General features: G+C 35.7%; 2 protein-coding genes across 5 annotated transcripts in view; one reads left to right on the plus strand and one right to left on the minus strand.

Annotated features, from left to right (window-relative positions):
- The window catches only part of LOC145254511 (uncharacterized), an 82,384-nt gene extending 72,391 nt beyond the window's left edge, over positions 1-9,993 (plus strand). Inside the window, exon 3 of the mRNA XM_080113038.1 lies at positions 9,971-9,993. Within this exon, the coding sequence (XP_079969164.1) occupies positions 9,971-9,993 (23 nt within the window). The remainder of the gene's footprint in view (positions 1-9,970) is intronic.
- The window catches only part of LOC145254801 (uncharacterized), a 456,223-nt gene that overhangs the window by 408,054 nt on the left and 23,560 nt on the right, over positions 1-24,609 (minus strand). The window lies entirely within an intron of this gene.

The raw sequence follows: 24,609 nt of genomic DNA on the forward strand, positions 1-24,609 counted from the left end.
CTGTGTAAAGAGGGACAGCGAAACAGTGCAGCGGTCTATTGATTCGACGCCGCCTATACCGTCCCAACTGGAGGCCGCTTGCCGCAGTGACCTTGGAGGGCTCTGACCGCCGAAAGACATCACACAAATCACAAAAAGCAAGATTAAATTCTGAACACACACACACACACACACACACACACACACATACACACACACACACACACATACACACACACACACACACACACACATATATATATACATAAGACTTGCTCGAAGATATATCTTAATCATTCTCATACCCCTCCATCTGAATTGTACATATATTTTATATTATATATATATATATATATATATATATATATATATATATATATATATATATATATCACGAATTTTTCTTCGCCTTTTCGTCTCTTCCTTTTTTTCGTATATCTCCGAGTATTTGTTCTTGCGTGACAATTTAATTCGTCATTTTGCATCTTTTTTATATATCAAACGATTAACTTCTGATGAGTTTGTTGGTGAAAGTAGTCCTTGGGGTTGTTCGTAGATTATTTTCAAAGCGTTGTATAGTTTTTTGTACCGTTAAAAACTGGGAAGCAGCCTTGCGGTATATAGTTCCTCAAGTGGACAGCTCTAGGAAAGAATTTTTGTTCATGGAGCGTTTAGTTTTAAACACAGATAGATAGTAGGGACAATTGTTGACAGTGGTTGTACCCAGACGAGTGTTTGCTGCGAATGGGTAATGTTCCTTCGTAATGATACCATTCCCTGAGTCATTACCTCCTATTTCTATGGAGTCTGTAGTTTATGTTCGTTCACTATCATACCATTCTTCCAGGCTAGCAACAATATATTTTAACTGGACCAAACATGCATTTGCTAGCATTTAACAAATTTACCATTACTATCGATTACTATATTGTCCTTTTGACTACTGTACACTCTTTAACCCTTATCCTTGAGTGGCCTATCGGCCTTGATAAGTGGTGACACCTATGTAAAAAAAAACTAATAAAATTGTGGATCGTGCTTGTTTGTTTGTTTTTTATGTAATTTGTTTATTAACTTATCCCTGTGCACACTGGATGACGTCATCGTTTAATGATGCCTTCCATTAAAACACAGTTCGGGATAATCGTACGTAATGACTGACGTCACTGTAGGATAACGTGATCTATTTTATTTCTCTACTTGCCCAATAGCGGTTGGCATTGGCTTCATCGTTTACAACACTCAGGTTTGGGTTAAAGGTGACTCCTGTTCAATGGTTTGAATCGTGCGACCGGTTTGGATAGTTATCTTTCCATTGAAGTTTCTACTATGACGAAAGGTATATGTACGGGAATAATAATTAAACGTTATTTTATTAGATAATTATTTCTACCCCGTTTAAGCATGGATCGTTGATAGAATGAGGTAAATACAGAGTAAGTCACGAGAAACGAATTTTTTTTTTTAAAGAAAAACAATTCAAAATCAATAATTAGCTAAAAATAAAATTTAACGTAAAAATAAACAAATAACAGCAAACTAAGGAGAGTGAGGAGTGTTCTAAAAACATTCGTTTCCCGTGACTCATCCTATACAAATAGAATATTCTACTAATCGCATGAAAATGCCTATGGTGGTAGGAGGGTCATTTCAAATGTAAAGTCTCCTATTTTTTTTTTTTTTTACATTCACGTCAATTTAAATCATGGTCAACTTGATAAAAGAATACCATGTAGAAATAGTTGAATATACGAGGGTCGTTCCAAAAGTAAAGCTTTCTATATTTTTTTTTACTTAAAAAGTCGAAGAGCTACGAAGACGGAGGTGGTACCATTGAAACGAGCAATTATTTGTGGTCCAGAATTTATTTTTCTACATAATCACCACCATTCTTTATGCACCTTCGCCAGCAATGAACAACGGTGGTTGTCCAACGGTGTCCGTGGCGCCCTTTGTCATACGAGAGTGGTTCCAAAAGTAAAACCTCTTTTTTTTTAACTAAAAAAGTTGAAGAGCGACGAAGACAGAAGTTGTACCATTAAAGCGAGCGACCTTTTGTGCTCTAGAATTTATTTTTCTACATAGTAATGACGATTCTTAATACACTTTTGCCAGCAATTCAATGACGCATCTCTGTTGACGCACGTCCAAGACAGGGAATTTTCTCTTAAAGTCTCACCTCGTCAATATGTGCAACAAAGATGAAATGCATAAGTTCAGTCATCATAACAATGCAATTTGCAATCCCCTTTGATCCATTCGGACGGAATAAAAATATGAGACATTAATTTTGGAACATCGCTCATACATTGACGTCAATTTAAAATAGGTAAGCATATTAAGAAGTCAGAACAAAAAATCTTTAATACTACTAACATAGTTTAGTTGTTTCGTTTCACGGCACATCAACCCTTTTTAGTTTATTCATACTGAATCAAGTAATTTTCTAGAAAGTTTTTTTTTATGCTTCAAATCTTTTATATCTTCCATCATCAATTCGTAGTATTTGGTTTGGTTTGGTTGTTTTGTAGTGGATTCTGTTGTTTTTGTTCCCGACCCTGCCGAGCATGATTGAGTTTTGCAAAAGGGAAAAAGAAAAGGGTTGTAATATTATTTTTGGTACGTTTTAAGCCAGAAAGTTAGTAGGGAAGTAGGAGGGGAGAAAAATAGAAGGGGAGAAGGGCTGTTGTTTTTATTTTGGGGATCTGCAGAGTTAGATTTGCAAATGCAAATACAAAGGATTATGATATTGTTTGGTGTGTTCCATGATCATCAATTTTTTTTTTTTTTTTTTTGTCACAAAGTACGTGTTCAGTTCAGTAGAATGTCAATTGAAAACTAATCCCTGATGATAAAAGTCATAAAAATATTTTAATCTGAAAGGTAAGTTTGTAATCGATGTGATTAACGTTAAAGAGCTAATTGTGGAATTTAGAGGAGGGGTCAATTTCCTGAACGTCCGCCAGAGATTCATCCATATTATCATCTCATAAGTTTTGACACTCGATTGAAAGATATATATATATATATATACTAGCAATCGGTGCCCGGCGTTGCCCAGGTGTTTTGAGGTTAATGCTGAGAAAAAAAAACGGTCAATTTTTTAAACTTTGACCCCTATTATGACTTCTTAACATTTATTGTTTAGGGATCAAGTAAAGGTAATAAGTTAGATCCATGTCCAAGGAATCTATATCTAAAATATCACGTGTTTAGACCCAAAATTTTAGGAGGAGTTTGGTAGAGTTCTCAAAGGTCAAATCGTTTGATAGCGAGGCCAAATTTCGCGAATTTGGCCTTTTTTTAAAGCAGTTTGGCCTTCAAAATTTCTGTTTGGCCTTTTTCTTCACCGATGAAATCTGGGGACGCAACGGGAATTTTCGGCTAAAAAATGTTGTTACTATGCACATCTATGTATTGAAATACAATTTGTAGCAAAATTTCAGGAAAAACTAATGGATGGTTCTCTCACAATAGTCCGGACAATTCGCTAAATTATCTCGTCAAAACCTTAAATCTCGAATTTTTGTGCATTTTTTTTTGGGGGGGGGGCTAATTTGGCATAATAGTGTCCATTTAATAGTATTATCTTGAAAAAATAAAAAAATAAGGAAAATTACCAAAAAAAACAAACAAGAACAACAAAGGTGTGCCGTATTTTTAAAAGTTTTATTGCGTTGTTTTTATTTGCTTTTTTTATTTCATCGGTGAAGAAAAAGGCCAAACAGAAATTTGAAGGCCAAACTGCTTAAAAAAAAAGGCCAAATTCGCGAAATTTGGCCTCGCTTAAAAAAAAAAGGGGGGGAAATCCCCCTACTTGAACTTTCTGTTTAATTAATAATGACTCGCTTGTAGCGTTGATTTTTTTCTTTTTTCGCTATAAAAAAATAAATACTTGATGAAATTACGTGATTTTTTCTGTAGGAAAACTTTATCCCATGACGAGTACGTACAATATATATATTTTTTTTTTTTAAATATTTCCATTTTTTAATGTCAATGGAAAACTGCACAAGTACCCAAACCCGAAATGTAAAGACCACGAGTGAAGGAGCTTTTTTTTTTTTTTGGTTTAGTTTCATAATGGCGGCCGTGATGTCGGAGGTTCGATTGTTAGATTGTAAGTTAGTTTCGTATTATTTTAAGTTGTAAATCGCAAGTTAGAAAAAAATTAAACCCTTCTAAGATGGACAATAAATAAGACCAAAATATTTTATGGTAAAGTTAAGAGCGTAAGAACTATACTTTTTTAGGAGATGTGATTATTGGATTAACCAATCAGAAATCGTCTGTGGCACACACATCTCTGTTTTTATAGATATATATATATATATATATATATATATATATATATATATATATATATATATATATATATATATATATTATTATTATTATTATTATTATTATTATTATTATTATTATTAAATCAAATCATTAAACGAAGAAAGTTGGGAAGAAGCCAGTAGGATAGTTGCGAAGGAAAAAAAAGAGGAGAAGACTTCTTTTTTCTTTTTTTTTTTACTTGTAAAACATGACTGAGTTTTGCAAAGAGTTAAAAGGCATAAGCAAAAGGGGTGTAAATATACGATGCGTTTGAGTCAGGAAACCAATATCTTCAGACAGCGTGATACGATATCACCAGCTTACTAACACAGAACCATCTGTTTATTAGTATCGTAAAAAGACTTAAAGATGCATGGCAACTGCCTAGTTATTGGCGACCCCGAGAACCATCACGGTTAGTGGAAACTTGGTATGCCTGACCTATTCGTCTCTCAGCATATACATCTGTTGTTCCTTTAATTTACCTTTAGTTTTGATCAAAGGTTTCATCGTCATCGTAATTAAAACAAAAATAACGAATTTCAACCGTTTGATGTTCTGGCTTGGTTAGCATGTGCTCACACGAATCAAACGATTCTGCGATGTCTGTTTTTGTTTTACGGCAAGCAAAAACAAAAACCGATTTAATGTTATATATATATATATATATATATATATATATATATATATATATATATATATATATATATATATATTAGTGTAAGGCCGATTAATCGGAATCTGAATCAGGATTCGTAAAAAGCGAAAAATTTGTAGGCATCGGAATCGGTATCGAATCAAAAAAATTGGTGCCTATTTTCCGATGCTAAAACGATTCTTTTAATTGTCTTTTTTTATTATTTGATTTTATTTAAAGCAAAATCTTTCTATTGCTGGTAATACTGATGAAAATAATAAACATCTATTGATTTTAAAATACCAGTAAAGCTAAAATCTATAAATCATCCTCCACAAGTGTAATTTTACGTTCAGGAAAATATCTGAATATTTAACACGTGTCTTTTACAGAAATCGGGAAAAATAACAACTCTATAGTTAAATATTTAAAGATTAATAAAGAATCGGAATCGGTAATTCTATCGAAATTGGTAATTTAGTAACGAATCGGTAATTGTATCGGAATCGGAAAAATATTGGAATCGTCCCATCACTAATGTATATATATATATATATATATGAATAAAAAAGAATGCGAAAAGTATAAAAGCTTATAACTTTTCTTTATTCGTTTTTAATTGGTGACGTGCAGGAATACAAAATAATAATATTATGAAAAAAAATTAAAAAACTTTTTTCATAAGTACATATTTTCGACCGATCCTTCAGTCTTCATCGGTGTAGTGGCTAAAGTACTTGGTATATTTCAGTTGTAAAGCTACACTCCTTGGTGCGAGCGACACTTAAACACACAGCTGCGAATTACTTAGGACTTCTACCCAGTTATGGCTGACGGAACGAGAGCCTGCTACCCCCTTCGATTAAATCAATATATATATATATATGTATAAGGAATGAAAAATGTACCAGCGGTGGTTGACGTTATGTTTAAAGAAAAAATAGAAAAAACCGAATGAAATTATTAAAAAAATAAACGTTTCGTCCTTGTCTCAGAGGACATCTTCAGGATAATTGAAATAAAAATGTGATAAAAGAAAAAGTCATAGATCGTGCGAAAAAAGACAGTTTTTTAAAATCCAACCCATGTCGGGAAAGGACGAATATGTGTGCGTATGGGAAGGTTGTTTGATGTCTATATATACAATTTTAAAATGCATTTAAAATAAATATGTACATTTTTTTTTTTTTTTTTTTTTTTCTTCTGCGAAACTACTCATTTTCCTGAAACATTCAAAGAAAAACGGCTAGCCAGGATCCACCCTGATACCTTGCTCTTTGATTATTATTTTCCCTATGCTAGGGGTTAAATGGTAGAAGCCTTTTCTTTGCGTAATAGTATTAGTATTCAAAATTAGTGCTGATTCTAAAAGTCTTCTTTTAGCTCTATCTATCACGTATTTAATAATTTTCGCTTGATCTAAATTAAATGAGTGATCGTGTTCTGCACAATGGCAAAAAGAGTGCATTTAGGGCGTTACCATTCCTCATATCTCTTCTGTGCTCGTTAAGTCTTAATTTCAATTTTCGTTGTGTTTCACCTATGTACGCTTGTTGACAGTTGTTACATGGGATGGAATATATACCGGCTTCGGATGTGAGGGTTTTGGGAGAGTGCTTGGTAGTTTTTAATGTCTGTTTTATGGTTGAGGAAGTTGTTTGTATCAGGTGAAAACCAAGTCTATTAAGAGTGTCGTAGATTTTTGTATTTTTGGTGTGGGTGGGAATGAAAAGATGTCTGTTTAATAGTGAGGTATCTGTTTTATTTTTCTGTGTGTTTATGTTATAGTGTATTTTCGTAGCTTTTTTCTTTGCGTAAGAAATGAAATAGGATGGATATTGTAGTTTTCTTAAAACATTCGTAATATATTGAAATTCATCATTAAGATATTGGGGACTGCATATTCTAAAGGCACGTAAGAAAAAACCTATAATCATGCCCGTCTTTATTTTATCATTGTGGTGCGAGTAGTAATGAATATAGTCGTTTTTGTGTGTGGTCTTTCTCACATCCGAAGCCGGTATATATTCCATCCCATGTAACAACTGTCAACAAGCGTACATAGGTGAAACACAACGAAAATTGAAATTAAGACTTAACGAGCACAGAAGAGATATGAGGAATGGTAACGCCCTAAATGCACTCTTTTGCCATTGTGCAGAACACGATCACTCATTTAATTTAGATCAAGCGAAAATTATTAAATACGTGATAGATAGAGCTAAAAGAAGACTTTTAGAATCAGCACTAATTTTGAATACTAATACTATTACGCAAAGAAAAGGCTTCTACCATTTAACCCCTAGCATAGGGAAAATAATAATCAAAGAGCAAGGTATCAGGGTGGATCCTGGCTAGCCGTTTTTCTTTGAATGTTTCAGGAAAATGAGTAGTTTCGCAGAAGAAAAAAAAAAAAAAAAAAAAAAAAAAATGTACATATTTATTTTAAATGCATTTTAAAATTGTATATATAGACATCAAACAACCTTCCCATACGCACACATATTCGTCCTTTCCCGACATGGGTTGGATTTTAAAAAACTGTCTTTTTTCGCACGATCTATGACTTTTTCTTTTATCACATTTTTATTTCAATTATCCTGAAGATGTCCTCTGAGACAAGGACGAAACGTTGATTTTTTAATAATTTCATTCGGTTTTTTCTATTTTTTCTTTAAACATATATATATATATATATATATATATATATATATATATATATATAAAGAAGAGTTTATCTCTATTCTATCGTTCTTTCAATTGAAAGGTACTCGGCTGGGCTCCAATCTCCGTAAAAACATTCACAGCAAAAACTAACACGTTTATCACTGCTGTAAAGAATTCTCATTTTCTTCCTCTGCGTACCTAAAGCCAAACGGAAATTTTATTAACAGTTTCTTAACTACTTCTCTAGAAACTGAAACATGGCCGTCTTCAAGTACACTATCAACAAATACTTGTTGAGCTGGTTTAACTATTTAAATTTTGTTCATTCCATCCATCATTTTGAATCCTCCCACGGTGTTGTTTTAATTGTTCTGTTAACACTCCCATGACACTCTTTTCCTCGAGTGGCTTTGCGCCTTTATAAGTGGTGACTCATTAGTCTAAGATGTATATAAATATGCAAGGCTTTTTTTCTGATTTTTTTTTAGACGAGAATTTATTATTTATTCGGATTACTGTTCTCATCTTGAGTTGTATTTTCACAACGTTTCGGTGGATGTAACCTCCAACCTTCTCCATGTGTATTTTGTCGAAGTCGGGAATCTTTCTCTCGAACTCTGGAATTTGTACGGACCTGTGGCGTAGTGGCTAAAGTACTTGGTATATTTCAGTTGTAAAGCTACACTCCTTGGTGCGAGCGACACTTAAACACACAGCTGCAAATTACTTAGGACTTCTACCCAGTTATGGCTGACGGAACGAGAGCCTGCTACCCCCTTCGATTAAATCAAGGGGTTCCGTTCGAAATTCAGTGCAGATTCCCACGTTCGACAAAAAGATTCCCGAGTTCCACAAGATACACTTGAAAAAGGTCAGAGGTTACATCGGTCGAAACGTTGTATAATTGCACTCAAGATGAGGACAGTCGTTCGAAGAATCAAAATCATTTTATTGTATTATGCTTGCACGTTTGCCAATATATATGTATATACATATAATATTATTTTGACACAAGATTCAAATTAAATTTAAGCTGGTTGCTATCCTGGTCACATTAAAACTATTCTTCTTTACTTCATCCCCAATAGCAACTTTAAAAATAATTCTTCCGATATAGTTCATGACCTTACCGCCACCTAACGTAGTGAAGAAGGGCCATCATTAAAGGTTTGAGTGGCCCCTAGAGTATGTTTCTTTAACTTCTCTCATGGAGGTTTAACACAAGATCGTGGGTGTTTTGGGAAAGCGATCACACTAGTATTAGTGCGCGGCGGCCTACAAAAAAATGCGGGAGCAGCCTCGTCAACATTTCCCAGCAAGGGCATCTCATGCGATTAGTAATAATTCCTTCTCAAAGGAAGGTAAAGTTTTGTTTTCTTTCTTTCGATTAGCATTGTCTTTTTTTTTTTTTTTTTTTTTTTTTGCTTATCGATTTGTTTTGGTCCTCTTATCGATTAGGTTAGCCTTCTTTTCCCTATCGATTACTGTTGTATTTTTCTTATCGGTTAATTTTGACTTTTTATCGATTATCGATTAGTTTTCTCTTCTTATAGATTACCTGTTAGTTTTGTCTTCATATGATTATCAATAAGATTTGTCTTTTTATCGGCTAATTTTTTCATCTAATCGATTATTGATTAGCTTTGTATTCTGTTTCTTATCGATTAGTTTCGTTTCAGTGATTTTAAGTCGTAAATGGAAAGAAAATTACGAAGTAATGATTCGGGGCCCATGGCGCAGTGGATAGAGACGTTGAATCTCTACGGCTCCAGGTGGGCATTGTCAGAAGATAGCGGTTTCAATCCTGCCCAAAGGTTTAGTTGACCAAAACGTGTTGAGACGACAACTATGGAAGGCAGTAATTACTGAGGATACAGTTAAGAGACACAGCCTTCCTATCCTGTCGCAGTTAACCACTTAACGAAGGCCAGAGGAATAGTTGTGAAGCAACAACGACATCAGGATGATAGTCCGCAAATAAATAAATATCTCTAAATTACTCATCTCAAAAGGATTCCAATAATAAAAAAAATAAAACTTGAAAATAGTTTCCGAGAACGTACATATTTGAAAGCTGCTATCAAAGAATCAACATTATTTTAGTTTCATCCAGTATAAAGTGCGTCTTTTCGATAGCAGTATACAACTTTTAGTTTATACTAATAGTTCACCACTTACCAAGGTTAATTATTTTAACAGAAGAAAGAGTATTTTTTTTTTTTAGTGTACGAAGAGCGTTTCAAAAGTAATGCCTCCTAGTTTTTATTTCGCCCGAATGGATTAGAGGGGATTGCAAATTGCATTGTTATGATAACTGAACTTATGCATTCATGACCTGAAAGTTTAATCTCTTTGTTGCAGATATTGGCAGTGTGGGTCTCTAATAGAGCAACCCCGGTCAGAGAAGTTCGTCAGAAGCAAAGATGCGTCATTGAATTGCTGGCAAAAGTGCGTTGAGAATCGTGGTGACTATGTAGAAAAATAAATTCTAGAGCACAAAAGGTCGCTCGTTTTAATGGTAGCACTCCCGTTTTCGTATCCCTCCAAATGTTTTAGTTTAAAAAATATGAGGTTTTACTTTTGGAACCGCTCTTGTATGACAAAGCACGCTCCAGACACCCACGCACAACCATCGTTCATCATCGCTGGCTAAAGTGCATTGAGAATGGTTGTGATTATGTAGAAAAAATCTGGAGCGCAAAAGGTCGCTCGTTTTAATGGTACCACTTCCGTCTTCGTAGCTCTTAAATATTTTGAGTTAAAAAAAGAGGCTTTACTTTTAGAACGACCTTTGTATTAAATCTGCCTGATGTTTATTATTTCAAAAGAAATAATATCATTAGAAGTACATTTTACAGGTGTATGTAGAAAGCATGAAAGTATTTCCACGGGGGTCATACTAGTAGTACAATCTATATATTAATACGATAGCGTGTGTGTTATTTTGTGTGTCACGCTTACATCTTTTTTCTTCCGAGTGACTGTCGTTTAATTGTTATGACCTTCAATTTTTTGTAGTAAAATTTTTACCAAGAATTCTTCATAAGTTTTGGTTTCGGTTTCGATTATAGCTGAAGGAACTCAAGTTAGATATATATATACATAAATTTTTTTCTTCATAAGTTTTGGTTTCGGTTTCGGTTCAAGCTGATGCACCCAAGTCATATGGATATATTTTTATTTTGGAAATTATAACTTCATGATATATAAGAATCGATGGAAAATTGGCTCTATAATAATATATACGAAACTTGCATTAATTAAAATATCATATTTAAGCGTACTTTACGACCGGGCTACTTTGGGCGTCCCTGTTAGCTTAAATAAATACTTTTGCATTTTTAACAAAAGAGCTACAATAATATCAGAGCGTTTCCATTTACACTGAACATCCACAATATATTACTTATGAAAGAGTTCGCTGTGGAATTTCCGCAGGTCCCGCTAGTAATACATTAATAGAACTAATAATAAAGTTAACACACCGTTTTCTGTTAAATCGACAAAGTTAAGCGCCGTCAGTACCAAATGGGTGACCATTTCAGAATACCTGTATGTGCTCTCCGCTTATCGCGGCAATCGTTTTTGGTCATCTTTGAGGGTTGGTTACTTTTAATGCATCCAAAACCAAGCTTCTGTCTTTACATCATCAACGCTCTGATTCTCATCTGGCATCAATTGAAATGAATGGCTCTCATCTTGTGGAGGCTCAATGTTTTTACAAGCTCCTGGGCTTGACCATTGCTCCTGATATGAAATGGAACAAGTGTTCGTCTGACCTCCAATCTATGGTTCCCCCTCCCCTCGCCAAACTTTCACGAGAAACACTCGTCTAGCTGAAAACATTATCAATAATTTCCCCCACTCTTTATCAGTGTCTAAACCTAAACGTAGATTCCATGAACAAAGCTTCTTTCTTAGAACTGCACACCTGTGGGACTCTCTTCTATTTGCCTACTTTCCGGCTAACTAATATATGGTCGTCTTCAAGTCCAACGTAAACAAGTTCTTGATAAGCTGTTCCCCTTAAGTAATCCAATTTACCACATTTCCACTACTAACAATTATTACGATATTGTTAATAGTGGAAATGTGGTAAATTGGAGGACGTCATTATCCTATTGACCACTGTACACTTATTAACCCTTATCTTCGAGTGGCCTTTGGGTCTTAATAAGTGGTGACTCCTTTGTAAGACAAAATTTTCCTACGAAATTTCACGGATATTGTTCTACGTATCAGCTATACAGAGTTAGAGACTACTAATATGCAAATCGATATTCTCAGATACACTGTAAACGCCGCTCAAAGAGCGTGTATAGACTAGTACTGTAACATAGTATACGTTTTAACACGCGTTAACTCGTAGACACTCAGGGCCCAACACGTTGTAGCAGAGCACGTCTCAAGGAGCAGAAGACAAATAATAATTCAATTCTCTTTTTTTTTTTTTTTAACATTTATTTCCGGGTACTTTTCCGAATAAAACTCCTTCTCTCTGACCTCTGTCTTCTCAAACGTCCTTTGTCTGTGCACACTTTTTCTTTTTTAGTTTTTTCCCCATCATGACGTCACTTTGCACACCGCTCGGCACTTGAATACGCGAGTACAGTACTATTTAAAATTTAACTGACAGAAAGATGAAAATGTTATTTCAAAATTAAACCTGAGAGATTGACAGACAGACAGACCGACCGACTGACTGACAGAGCTTCATTTAGAAATGAGTGGGCGCGTTTAAAAATGGTTTAGTCGACTTCCCGTTTCTGTTTGCCCCGCGGAAATAATTGTTGACTGTAAATTCATAAAAACATCCGATTCTGAGTAAAATCTAAAGAATTTGGCGATTCCATTGCCTCCGCACCATCAGACATTGGCACTGTTGCAAGAATTTTATGACGACTCATAAATAAACTGACATTAAGTCACACACACACACACACACACACACACACATATATATAGAGATAGATAGATAGATAGATAGATAGATAGATAGAAAATTGATAAAAATAAATATAAAAAGATGACCTTTATACAAAACCTATCGAGATACGGAAAGCTCTACACGGATAAGTGGAGCAAATATTATAATAAACCGATGCCTCCGTTCAGTTTCAAAAGACAAAGGATACCCCCTGTATAATAATCCACAGAGGATTGATTCTATAATAATGCATACGCAACTGCATAAATTAAAATATCATGTTTAAACGTATTGTATTGGTCTCTGATGAAACAAAGAAAATACCATGTCGGCTTTTGATACATATGTTGACCTCTGATGGAACAAAAAATAAGGAATGTGTCAATAAAAGCAAGAGTTTCGATGAACAAAGAGGACAGAGAATTAGAGACGGAGACAAGAATAAGATCATTACGTCATTAGCTCGTCAATCCCAACCTATCCCTAACCTTTCACCCTTGCTCGATACGTCCGGAAACCACTGCAGCTAAATAAATAATTATTTAAAAAAACGACTTTGTTATGAAACCGACTCTGTGTTTGATTGTCCAACAGCTGGAACAAGCTTGAGTGTATATATTTATTTAGCAGCACGCATTTCGTAGAAGAGCAACAAACATGATTATACATACGTGAGCGATAAACAGTTAAATCGTTACAGAGAGACAGACTATACAACACCTGCATTACTACATGGATTTTTCCTAACACTGTAAACAGTGATAATAATAAAAATAGATAAAGTCACTAGGGTCAATTTAGAAGAATTGTGTGTTTTCATGGAAATCTCTCCAGACAAGGCATGAAACCACTTGATGTAAGGAACTAAAAGTACATTACTTCCAGGCCAAAAAACTTGCCAACGATAAGTGCTAGATTCTGATCCCGAAAACAGCACTTCTTCCCTCTTTGTCAGAAAATCGCTTATGAAATGCGAGGAGTAAAGGACAAAATAAAGGAAGCCGGAGTTACACGGCCGTCGAGAGTAAATCCAAGATCTACTTTTTATTCTCCTTAAATCATACCGTGGGGTGAAGTTAGTAAGAAACCGCTGCAGTTCGAACCAGAAATGTTCGATCATATTTTCTTCGTTCTTCTCCCTTACATCTTCATAAGTTTCCATCCCTTCTTCATTTGACAGCACGTTATTTCTGTATTTTCTAAAAATTATGTAACGTGGCCATTACGCTCGAATCGTGTTCGTTACAGTTCACACCTCTCTCAGACCCCTCTCACGTCGTTCCGGCACCGTTGCAAAGGAACAAACAATCAAAAATAAATAAATCCGACTCGTTTTTCTTTCTTTTTTAACGCAAGTCGTTTATTACTGTTTTTCTTTCTTCCGACCGCACGCTGTCCACAGCCAGCCCATTCTCGCCTTCGCTTTACACGTCTATCTCCTTCGACGTCGAATTTGTTTCTCTCCGACCACGTGGTGTCCTTTTTCCTTTTTCGTCAGACGCAAGCCCGAGCCCACTTGCCACATTGCATACGTGTTCAAACGCTGCTCCTGCTGCTGCAAATACAATCGCTTGCCATCCATCCTTCGGCTGCTATTGATATTTTTATACGCGCTCATATGCATTGTTACATTCATACCATTATTAATGACCTCCTCCCGGTTTTGCTTTATTTTTTTTTTTTTATTTCGGTCCATCTGTTACATATTAGGAATCCTACGTCGCCGGCGATTAACTTAGCTAGTGTGAATTTTGACAAGGGCTACATTTAGTTCATGTCAAGATAACCTTAACCTGCAAACAGAATTGTTCCCAGAAACGGATGACGTTAAGTTGAGACAGGGGACAGATCAGTCTCTCGATAGAAGTCACGCAAACGAGATACTGACATACTCCAACGACATATCTATTTATAAATCTACGGCACAATCACGTTTAGAGACCGGTTCTCGCCAGATCACCGACGTTCAGCCATGTTCAGCCTGGCTGGAGACCATTTGGGAAGGCGAGACGCTGTATGTACCTTGAGGTAAAATACCAGGTTGGGAAATTGGTGCTGTCTATCCTTCTCTCGAGGGTAAATGGGCCTCTCTTAAGCCGTGGTAGGCAACCCATTTAGTGATGGAGTCATAATAAAAAAAATATCCTTCATAGTCCTGTCGAAGCATCAAGTCTTCAGCTATGAACAAGATGTCAATTACACTACAAACTCGTGTAGTGAGTTCAATCTCGGCTGTGGCCGCATGTTACGTTTTATTTATCTATAAAAGTGAGAATATGTGTGTGTGCATGTATGTGTGTTTGAGGACACTTCTCAACCTATGTACTCAACGTATTTTTATTACAGACTCGAAATTTGGTATATAGGATATTTAGACATGTGGAAAACTTTTAATAGGTTTTCCTCCAGAAAAAAAAGGACTGCTATAGTGTCATAATTGAAAAGTTAGTACTTGGGGGTGGGGGTCATTGGATTTTATTTGTCAACTGTTTCACGGGGTTTGAAAACACATTTTGAAGATCTTAGCAAGCTAGCCTAATGGTTATCGTATTTAACTCGGTTTTGGTTTCGATCTCAGCTCGGGTATCTTTTTTTTTTTTTTTTTTTTTTTTTGCTTATAAGAAGTGAACTGTATAGAAAAGAACATAATACTCACATGCACATGTCTCAGTGTCTTTCCGTTTTTTTATTTCATTTTTTAAAGGAATTTAAAGTAACGTTCATTACCGGGCAACGCCGGGTACTACTTCTAGTTCTATATAAAAAGAATGATTGTCACATTTTTTGTTATTTTGCCGAGTAGTTTCAAAGCCTATAAGTGACCGAGAGAGAGAGAGAGAGAGAGAGAGAGAGAGAGCAAGAGACAGACAGACAGACAGAGAAAGAGAAAGACTAACGGACAGAGCGAAGAATGACTACTTATAATATCGATTGACTGTTTTCAGCAATTTAGCCCATTTACACATAACAGTGGCATAATAAAAGATAATCAGAATGATTGCTCTAATAATTCTATTGATTTATGCATAGAACGATGCCAAAAAAGTGTGTCCGTTTATGTGTGCAGAAAACAAAGAATCAGATTTCCATTTCCGCTTCGACGCTTGTCGATTGCCTAAGAGGAGTTCGTTGAAACCAGCGTTGCCATATCACGATGCGGTTTCTGATTGGCACGTTGAATTTCCCTGAGAATGACACGTTGATTAAAATGTACGTTTCATTTAGTTCGCTATGTTATAATTTCTTATATAAAGATACGCCCTCTGAATTTGTTCAATATATATATATATATATATATATATATATATATATATATATATATATATATATATATATATATATATATATATATATATATTACAATTTCATCCCAAACAAGGCAGATTGCCATTTTGATGAAGTGGGCTACTATCAGAGACCTTGCAAGTTGCAGGAGTACTATGTAGGGAGTTTAGCAGCAAGATTTCTGTTCACATTACACTGCATGTCAGTACAGTTGGAGAAGCAGGAAACCGGAAGAGAATTCCAAGTCTAATAGTTCTGGGGAAGAAACTATTAGAGTAGAAGGCCTTCCTACATCTAGGGATCTCTACTGTGTAGGGGTGGGACTTTGCTGCTTGTCAGGTTTGTCGGGGGTATTTTCGTCAAGGGGCACAAGGGCTTGTAGTTCATCAGAGCATCCACCATTAAAATACTTGTAAAACAGACAGAGGGATGAAACATTTCGTCGATGGGACAGGGGCTGAAGCTTAGATGACAGTTTGGGACCTATCATGTTGGCGACTCTCTTTTGGACCCTGTTCAGGAGCGAGAGACTAGTAGCAGATGCACCTACACCAATGTTTAAGCAGTACTCCATATATATATATATATATATATATATATATATATATATATATATATATATATATATATATATATTTATATATATATATCAATAAAACTATGGAAAGTAATTCAGTACACATCCAAGCGAAATCGTCTATAATCTCTGATGTAATAATACGCGTTATATATATATATATATATATATATATATATATATATATATATATATATATATATATATATATATATATATATATATATCAGATATCTGTTATTTTTTAGATATTTAAAAATCGGCGATTGCACCGATTTCGATGACAATAAAATATTGGAATGTGAAACATTCGTTGATTATTATTCAACCCCATGCAACGTCGGGTCATCTTGCTAGTATATATATATATATATATATATATATATATATATATATATATATATATAGAGAGAGAGAGAGAGAGAGAGAGAGAGAGAGAGAGAGAGAGATGATACCTACGGACACTAGTGTTTCTTCCTCTCGGGGATCATCAGTGCAGCGAGTTCCGATTACAGACGGTCGGAGATTCGAACGCGGCCACAAAGCCATCTCTTACTCCATTAGCAAGGAACAAACCACACAGCCAACGTTAACCGCGGTAAATACTGTTGGAGTCACCATTTATATAAATGTCTAGCCGGCTAGAGTGATCTAATGATTATAACATCATGATTTGCGCATGTGATCGTAATTGACCGACTTTGATTCCAACTTAAAGTGCTCAACAATAAGAGCTGAGTTCTTAAATGAACTGACATAATGTGTGTGCGTGTGTGCGTGTGTGCGTGTGTGTGTGTGCGTGTGTGGGCAAATTGATTGAATAGAAGTGCAAGCTTCTATTCCCTTGTTGTACCCCCCTTTTTTTTCTAGATGGCTACAGTTTTTATCAATAGAGATATTATGTTTTGGTGATAATCAAGTTGCAAACTTACCAAAGTTTGTCAATAGGGCTGGACGGTATAAATTCATCTAATCTCTTACTCCTGAACACCTCTTTTAAATGAGAATTTGAACAAAGATTCTTCTGTTGAGATGATCATCTCCATCACTTAATATGTATCTTTTTAGTACACATAAACGTCTTGTGTTGGTTTCTAGTTTGTTTTTGTTTTGTTTTTTTTTTGCGTTCATTTTGTTTTTCTTGTTTTACGTGATCTTAATTTTTTAGATTGGTGTTTTAACTCGTTATCACGTACTTGGAGGCTGAGTAATGTCGAGAGTGGAAAGAGGGTGGTGGATGAAGGATAGGTTTTAGAGAGAGAGTGAGAGATAAAGAAATAGAGAAAGGGAGTTGAAAGAAAACGTGAGAGAGAGGGGGGGAAGGAGACGGACAGATAGATTAGTAGAAAGTAAGAAGAAACAGAAAAAGGAGAATATGCTGAGAATTGATATTTGATGACGTAATGAATAGAATATTATTGAGTATTTCATTCCTGGCTCAGTTTCTACTTTGAAAAGAAAAATATCGGTCTTTTTTTTTAATCTCATATCTACTTAATAAAAGTTCTTTTATTGCATTTATCTTTTATTTCGTTCAAATCCCAAATTATTTCCTTCCCTTTCAAAACTTAGCCTTAACACTAACGCTAACACTAACGCTAACAGTCTTTCTCATTTATTTTATCTCCTCTCAATTTCCTCCATATTGAAACCTTAACAATAACGGCATTTTAGAAGTTGCAGAAATATACTAACTACAAGCACATATGCACATGCATTTACACACGAATGCTCACGCATCTATGCACACACATACACAAGCACATAGACATATACACACACTGTATACATATTTTTGGTGTCTTGATTCTGCTCGATTCCGTCTTAGAGAAGTTCATGTTTATATGTATATCAGTAGCCTAGCAACTATTTTTGCCACTTGGGCCGGTTGTAAGATTGTCCTCCCCCTCCTCCCGCTGTCCGTTGATAATCCGTTAACCTTCAAAATTCGAGAAAGTCCTCAAAATATTTATTTTCATGGAATTACAATCAAGGATCTAAGATCAGTTTAAAAACAGTATTACACACATGAAACATATTGCGACATGCGAGTTGTGGACCGGAGCGTTGTCCTGCAGGAGGAGGGTACCTTTGCTGATCTTGCCCCGCCTCTTGATTTCGATAGCTTCCCTTAATTTCCTTAAAAGCGAAGCATAATAGGCTCCTGTAATTGTGGTACCCTTTGCCAGGAAATCTGTCATCACTACTCCGTCCTGGTTCTAGAAGACTGTGAGCATGACCTTGCCAGCGGAGGGCTGCACCCTTGCCTTCTTTGGAGGTGGTGAGTCCAAGTGCTTCCACTGCATTGACTGGGCTTTGATCTCTGGATCATAGTGATGGACCCAGGTTTCATCCTGTGTAATCAGTCTTTTGAAAAACTTTGACTCATCTTCTTGGCAGATCTCCAAATTCATCCTCGAGCACTCAACACGTTCTCGCTTCTGGAATGGTGTGAGCAACCTGGGAATCCATCTGGCAGACACCTTATGCATATGCAAATGGTCATGAATAATAGTTTTCACAGACCCTGTACTAATCTTGACAACTTGGGCTATTTGGCGAATAGTAATGCGCTAATCTTCCAAAATGGCAGCCTCAACTTGATGGACAGATGCCTCATCAATGACAGATGAGGGGCGACCAGGTCTGGGAGCTGTTTCTACAGACTTCCGGCCATGTTTGAATTCACGATACCAGCGTTTTACAAGGTCATATGATGGGGCATTATTACCATAAGTTTCTTTCATTTCATCAAAAGTTTACTGTGGTGTGCGTCCTTTCAAATACAAAAACCGGATCACTGCTCGACATTCAACAGGCCCCATTTCACACCTGACTCAGTTCAAACACCTGTAAAACAGAAACCACAATTAGTTCAGAGCTGTAATTTGCCACATAAGCCGCAGAGATATAAATCATTGCGCATGCAAAATTTCAGCTAGATCAGACAACTGGAAGTAGGTCAGGAGCATTACTTATTGCACGCCCCTCGTGGATACACAAACAACGACTGGATACGCAAACAAAGGAAACCAAAGATCTTTCTAACCAAAAAGGTATACATCAAATCTATCTATCTATCTATCTATCTATCTATCTATCTATCTATATATATATATATATATATATATATATATATATATATATATATAAAAGTGAAAATGTCCGTGTGTGTCTGTGTGTGTCTGTCTATGTACATTTCCCTACACAATAACTCTGTCAATTTTCGGTCTACAGACTCAAGATTTGACATTAGGGGTATTGAGATTTAGGAAAATCTTTTTAATCGGTTTTCGGCCTGACATTTGGCTGTTAAGAGGTCAAAGTCCAACGATGTGACCTTTAAGAACTCTACCAAATTTCTCCGCAATTTTTGGGTCTAAACACTTGAAATTTTAGATATGGGTTACTTGGACATGAATCTAACTTTATAATTCGATTTGAGCCCAAAACAAGAAATGCTAAGAGGTCATAATTGGGGTCAAAGTTAAAACAAGTGACCTCTGCGGTCTCTACCAAATTATTTAGCTAATTTTTGGTCTAAACATTTTAAATTTTGCATGAAGTGTATTCAGACATAGGCAAGCTTTTAATCGCTTTTTGCTGAAAATTTGGCTTCCAAGTGATCAAAGTTCAAAAGATGTTACCTTTGCGGTCTCTAGAAAACTATTAAGCCTATTTTGGGTCGAAACATTTTAAATTTTACATAAAGGGTATTCAGATAGCAGCAAACTTTTTAATCAGTTATGGGGGGAATATTTCGCTGCCAAGAGGTCAAGGTTGAAAAAGTTGACCTTTGCAGATTCTACCAAACTCATCCGCCAATTTTAGGTCTAAACACTTGAAATTTTAGATGTAGGTTACTTGAACAAGGTCACACATTTTAATTTGATTTGAGCCAAAAACAATAAATGTTAAGGGGTCAAAATTGGGCTCAAAGTTAAAAAAACGTTTGATCTCTGCAGTTTCTACCAACTTTTCTGTATGGTAGTTAAGGAACCTATTATATAGAAAGGCATTACCCTAGATATTCACACTTTTTAATATATACATATGCACATAAGTTATGAACAGTACATAGGGCCCGAGCAAAGTCAGGCAGAACTGCTAGTATATCTATAAAAGTAAAAATGTCTCTGTGTGTGTGCGCGTGTGTGTGTGTGTGTGTGTGTGTGTGTGTGTGTGTGTGTGTGTGTGTGTGTGTGACAGTTCCCTACACAATAACTCTGTCAATTTACGGTCTACGGACTCGAAATTTTTACATACGGGGTATTGAGATTTGGGAAAATCTTTTTACTCAGTTTTCGGCCAGCAATTTTGCTGTAAAGGGGTAAAAGTTTAACGGTTTCACTTTTGAGAACTCTACCAAACTCCTCCCCCAATTTTAGGACTAAATGCTTGAAATTTAAGATATGGGTTACTTGGACATGAATCTAAATTTATAATTCGATTGGAGCCCAAAACAATAAATGCTAAGGGGTCATAATTGGGGTCAAAGTTAAAACAAGTGACCTCTGCAGTCTCTACCAAATTACTTAGCCAATTTTTGGTCTAAACATTCGACATTTTACATAACGTGTGCTCAGACATAGACAAGCATTTTAATCGTTTTTTGCTGAAAGTTTGGCTGCCAAGGTATCAAAGTTCAAAATATTTTACATTTGCGGCCTCTAGCAAACTATTCAGCCAATTTTGGGTTTAATGGGTACTCAGACAAGCAGCAAGCTTTTTAATCAGTTTTTGGGCGAAAGTTTCGCTACCAAAATGTCGTGGTTGAAATAGTTGACCGTTGCAAACTCTACAAAACTCCTCCGCCAATTTTGGGTCTAAACACTTAAAATTTTATATGTAGGTTACCTGGACATGGGTCAAAAATTTTAATTTGATTTGAGCCCAAAACAATAAATGTTAAGAGGTCAAAATTGGGGTCAAAGTCAAAAAAACGCTTGATCTCTGCAGTTTCTACCAACTTTTCTGTATATTAGTTAAGGAAGCCGATTATATAGAAAGGTATTACCGTACATATTCACACTTTTTAATATATATATATATGCACATAAAGTTATGAACAGTACATAGGGCCCGAGCAAAGGCAGGCTGAACTGCTAGTATATATATAAAAGTAAAAATGTGTGTGTGTGTGTCTGTGTGTGTGTCTGTGTGTGTGTGTCTATGTACATTTCCCTACCAAATAACTCTGTCAATTTTCAGTTTACCGACTCGAAATTTGACATAATGGTTATTGAGATTTGGTAAAATCTTTTTAATCGGGTTTCGGACAGAAATTTTGCTGTTAAGGGGACAAAGTTCAACGATTTGGCCTTTAAGAACTCTACAAAATTCCTCTGCCAATTTCGGAAATAAACACTTGAAATTTTGGATATAGGTTTTGTGGACATGGATCTAGCTTTATAATTCGATTTGATCTCATAACAATAAATGTTAAAGGGTCATTATTAGGGTCAAAGTTTTTAAAAAATGATCTCTGCGGTTTCTACCAAATTACTCAGTCAATTTTTGGTCTAAATATTTGAAATGTTACATAACATGTATTCAGACATAGGGCAAGCTTTTTAACTGGTTTTTGGCCGAAGAGTTGGCTGCCAATGGGTCAAAGTTCAAAAGATTTTACCTTTGCGATCTATAGCAAACTATTAAGCCAATTTTAGATCTAAACATTTTAAATTTTACATAAAGGGTATTCAGATATGCAGCTAACTTTTTAATCAGTTTTGGGGCGAAAATTTCGCTACCAAAAGGTCAGAGTTGAAAGAGCTGACCTTTGCAGGCTCTACCAAATTCCTCCGCCAATTTTGGGTCTAAAATCTTGAAATTTTAGGTGTAGGTTACTTGAACAGGGGTCAAACATTTTAATTTAATTTGAACCCAAAACAATAAATGTTAAGAAGTCAAAATTGGGGTCAAAGTTTTTAAAAGGTTTGACCTCTGCTGTCTCTACCGACTTTTGTGTATGGTAGTTAAGGAAGCTTATTATATAGAAAGGCATTATGGTACATATTCACACTTTTTGATATATACATGTGCACATAAGTTATGAACAGTACATAGGGCCCGCGCAAAGGCGGTTTGAACTGCTAGGTATAAAACAATTTTTAAAACTAAATTAACTGACTACGCAAACAAGTATAATAAACTTTCAAGCCCTTTTAACAAAAAAATGTTTAAAAATTTTTTGATAACTTTTTTTTTAATTTGCAAATATTACTAACAAAAATATTTTTTATGTGAGAACTGCTGCAAAGCATTAAGTAAGTTTAAAATTTATTAATAAAAATTTCGCGTTTTATTTTGTTTTTTTTGTGTTTTTTTTTTTGTCAAGGTTATTAAAAACACTATCAAAATTCAATCCATCGGCAAGTTCTCTCTCTATGGAGAGGATTACCAAGTTTGTAAGCCGTGTTTTTATGCGCTTCAGTTTGGAGAAAGAACGCCCACAGCGGCAAGCTAATATCAAACTGACAAGAAGGTTCTTGCGGTTTTAACATTTAAATTCAGATGACTCAAACAAAAATTTATTAATCGAAATAAGCACCATCAGGATCAACACTTTTTGCCAACGCAAAACAAGTGTATTTATGCCATTAACGTAAAAATCTTGCCTTCTGGTGGCGATAAAATCGCTGAAGTGTTTTGAACATCGCTTTGCTCATGCAAAGTTGCCAAAATGCTTTAAAAAGTGGTAGTCGGTAGTCGAGAGGTCTGGACAGTATGGTGAATGAGCCAGAGTTTCGTAGCCCGATTCGTTCAACTTCTGCAGGGTCAGTTTAGCAACGTGCGATCGGGAATTATTAAGGGGGAGAATTGAGTCTTTTTCTGTTGACTAATACTGGGTGTTGTTCTCGAAATTTCTTATGCATTTCATCATTTGTTGACTGTATATTTTGCCGTAATAGTTTCACCTGCATTAAAAAAAAAAACTATAATGAATTTAACCGGTCGCAGACCACCAAAGAGTCAACATGACCTTCTTTTGGTGAAATGTTTGCTTCAGGAAATGTCGTGGAGCTTCGTCGGCGTCTAACCACTGAGTTGAGCGTCGCCGGATATCGTAAAACCCCACTTTTCATCGCAAGTCAAAACTAAGTCGAGAAACGGGTTGTTCTTGTTGCGTAAAAGAAGGAAAGATGACACTCCATAATATATATATATATATATATATATATATACATATAAGTGAAATTGTCTCTCTCTCTCTCTCTCTCTCTCTCTCTCTCTCTCTCTCTCTCTCTGTGTGTGTGTGTGTGTACACATTTTCGTACCAAAGTACTTTGTCAACTTTCGGTCTACATGTTACAGAGAGAGAGAGAGAGAGAGAGAGAGAGCGAGAGAGGAGAGGAGAGTAAACGTGGAGGTAGACACGTTTACCAGAACTGAAGGTCAGCTGACCAAATTACGTATGTGTGACGTGGTTATGCAGGTTGGCTAGATCTGGAGACTTGATTTGAGCTTTGAAGAAGACGGACGTTTTTCCGTGGTCTCCCCCTCTTAACTGGGGAGGGGGGAGACGAACGCTGACGTGTGTGAAGAAGAACCACACAAGCGATTTCACTTCCACTTCTGCAGGACCTCTGGGGAAAGTGAAATAAAAACTATAAAAACCCATTCATCGTCTTGGAGTGATAAATCTTCGTCAAACAGGTATCAAGTCTCCCTCCAGGATGAGAAATTTCCAGATGGTTCAACAGCGAGAAGAAGCAGAGGTAGGTTCAGAAATTACATGTCACACACACGATTCCCTTTATGATAATCAAATACACAACCATTTATATTAGAGACAATCATACGCACACGGAATCTTTGATGTTATACAGTGTATACACCCAAACGTAAAAAGTGCCCCTCAATGATTTAAATGGCGCCCCTAAATGAAGAACTCTATATAACATATTCAAATGTAACGAAAGCTCAATTTGGTACTCCTCAAGGATAACCTCGATGATAACGAATATATAACATACAGACTCGAGATTTGGCATAAGAAGTATTGAGATTTAGAAAAACACTTGATATTTTTAATGCAGATTACTTTGACATGGATCAAACTTTTTAATTAGATTTGAGACCAAAACAAAAAATACTGAGGGTCAAAATTGGGGTCAAAGTTTGAAAGAATTTGTCCTCTACGGTCTCTACCAAATTACTCAGCCAATTTCTGGTCTAAACATATGAAATTTTACATAAAGTGTATTC

The sequence above is a fragment of the Euprymna scolopes genome, chromosome 30, assembly GCF_053919585.1.
Source record: "Euprymna scolopes isolate OS-2025 chromosome 30, ASM5391958v1, whole genome shotgun sequence".
Classification (NCBI taxonomy): domain Eukaryota; kingdom Metazoa; phylum Mollusca; class Cephalopoda; order Sepiida; family Sepiolidae; genus Euprymna; species Euprymna scolopes.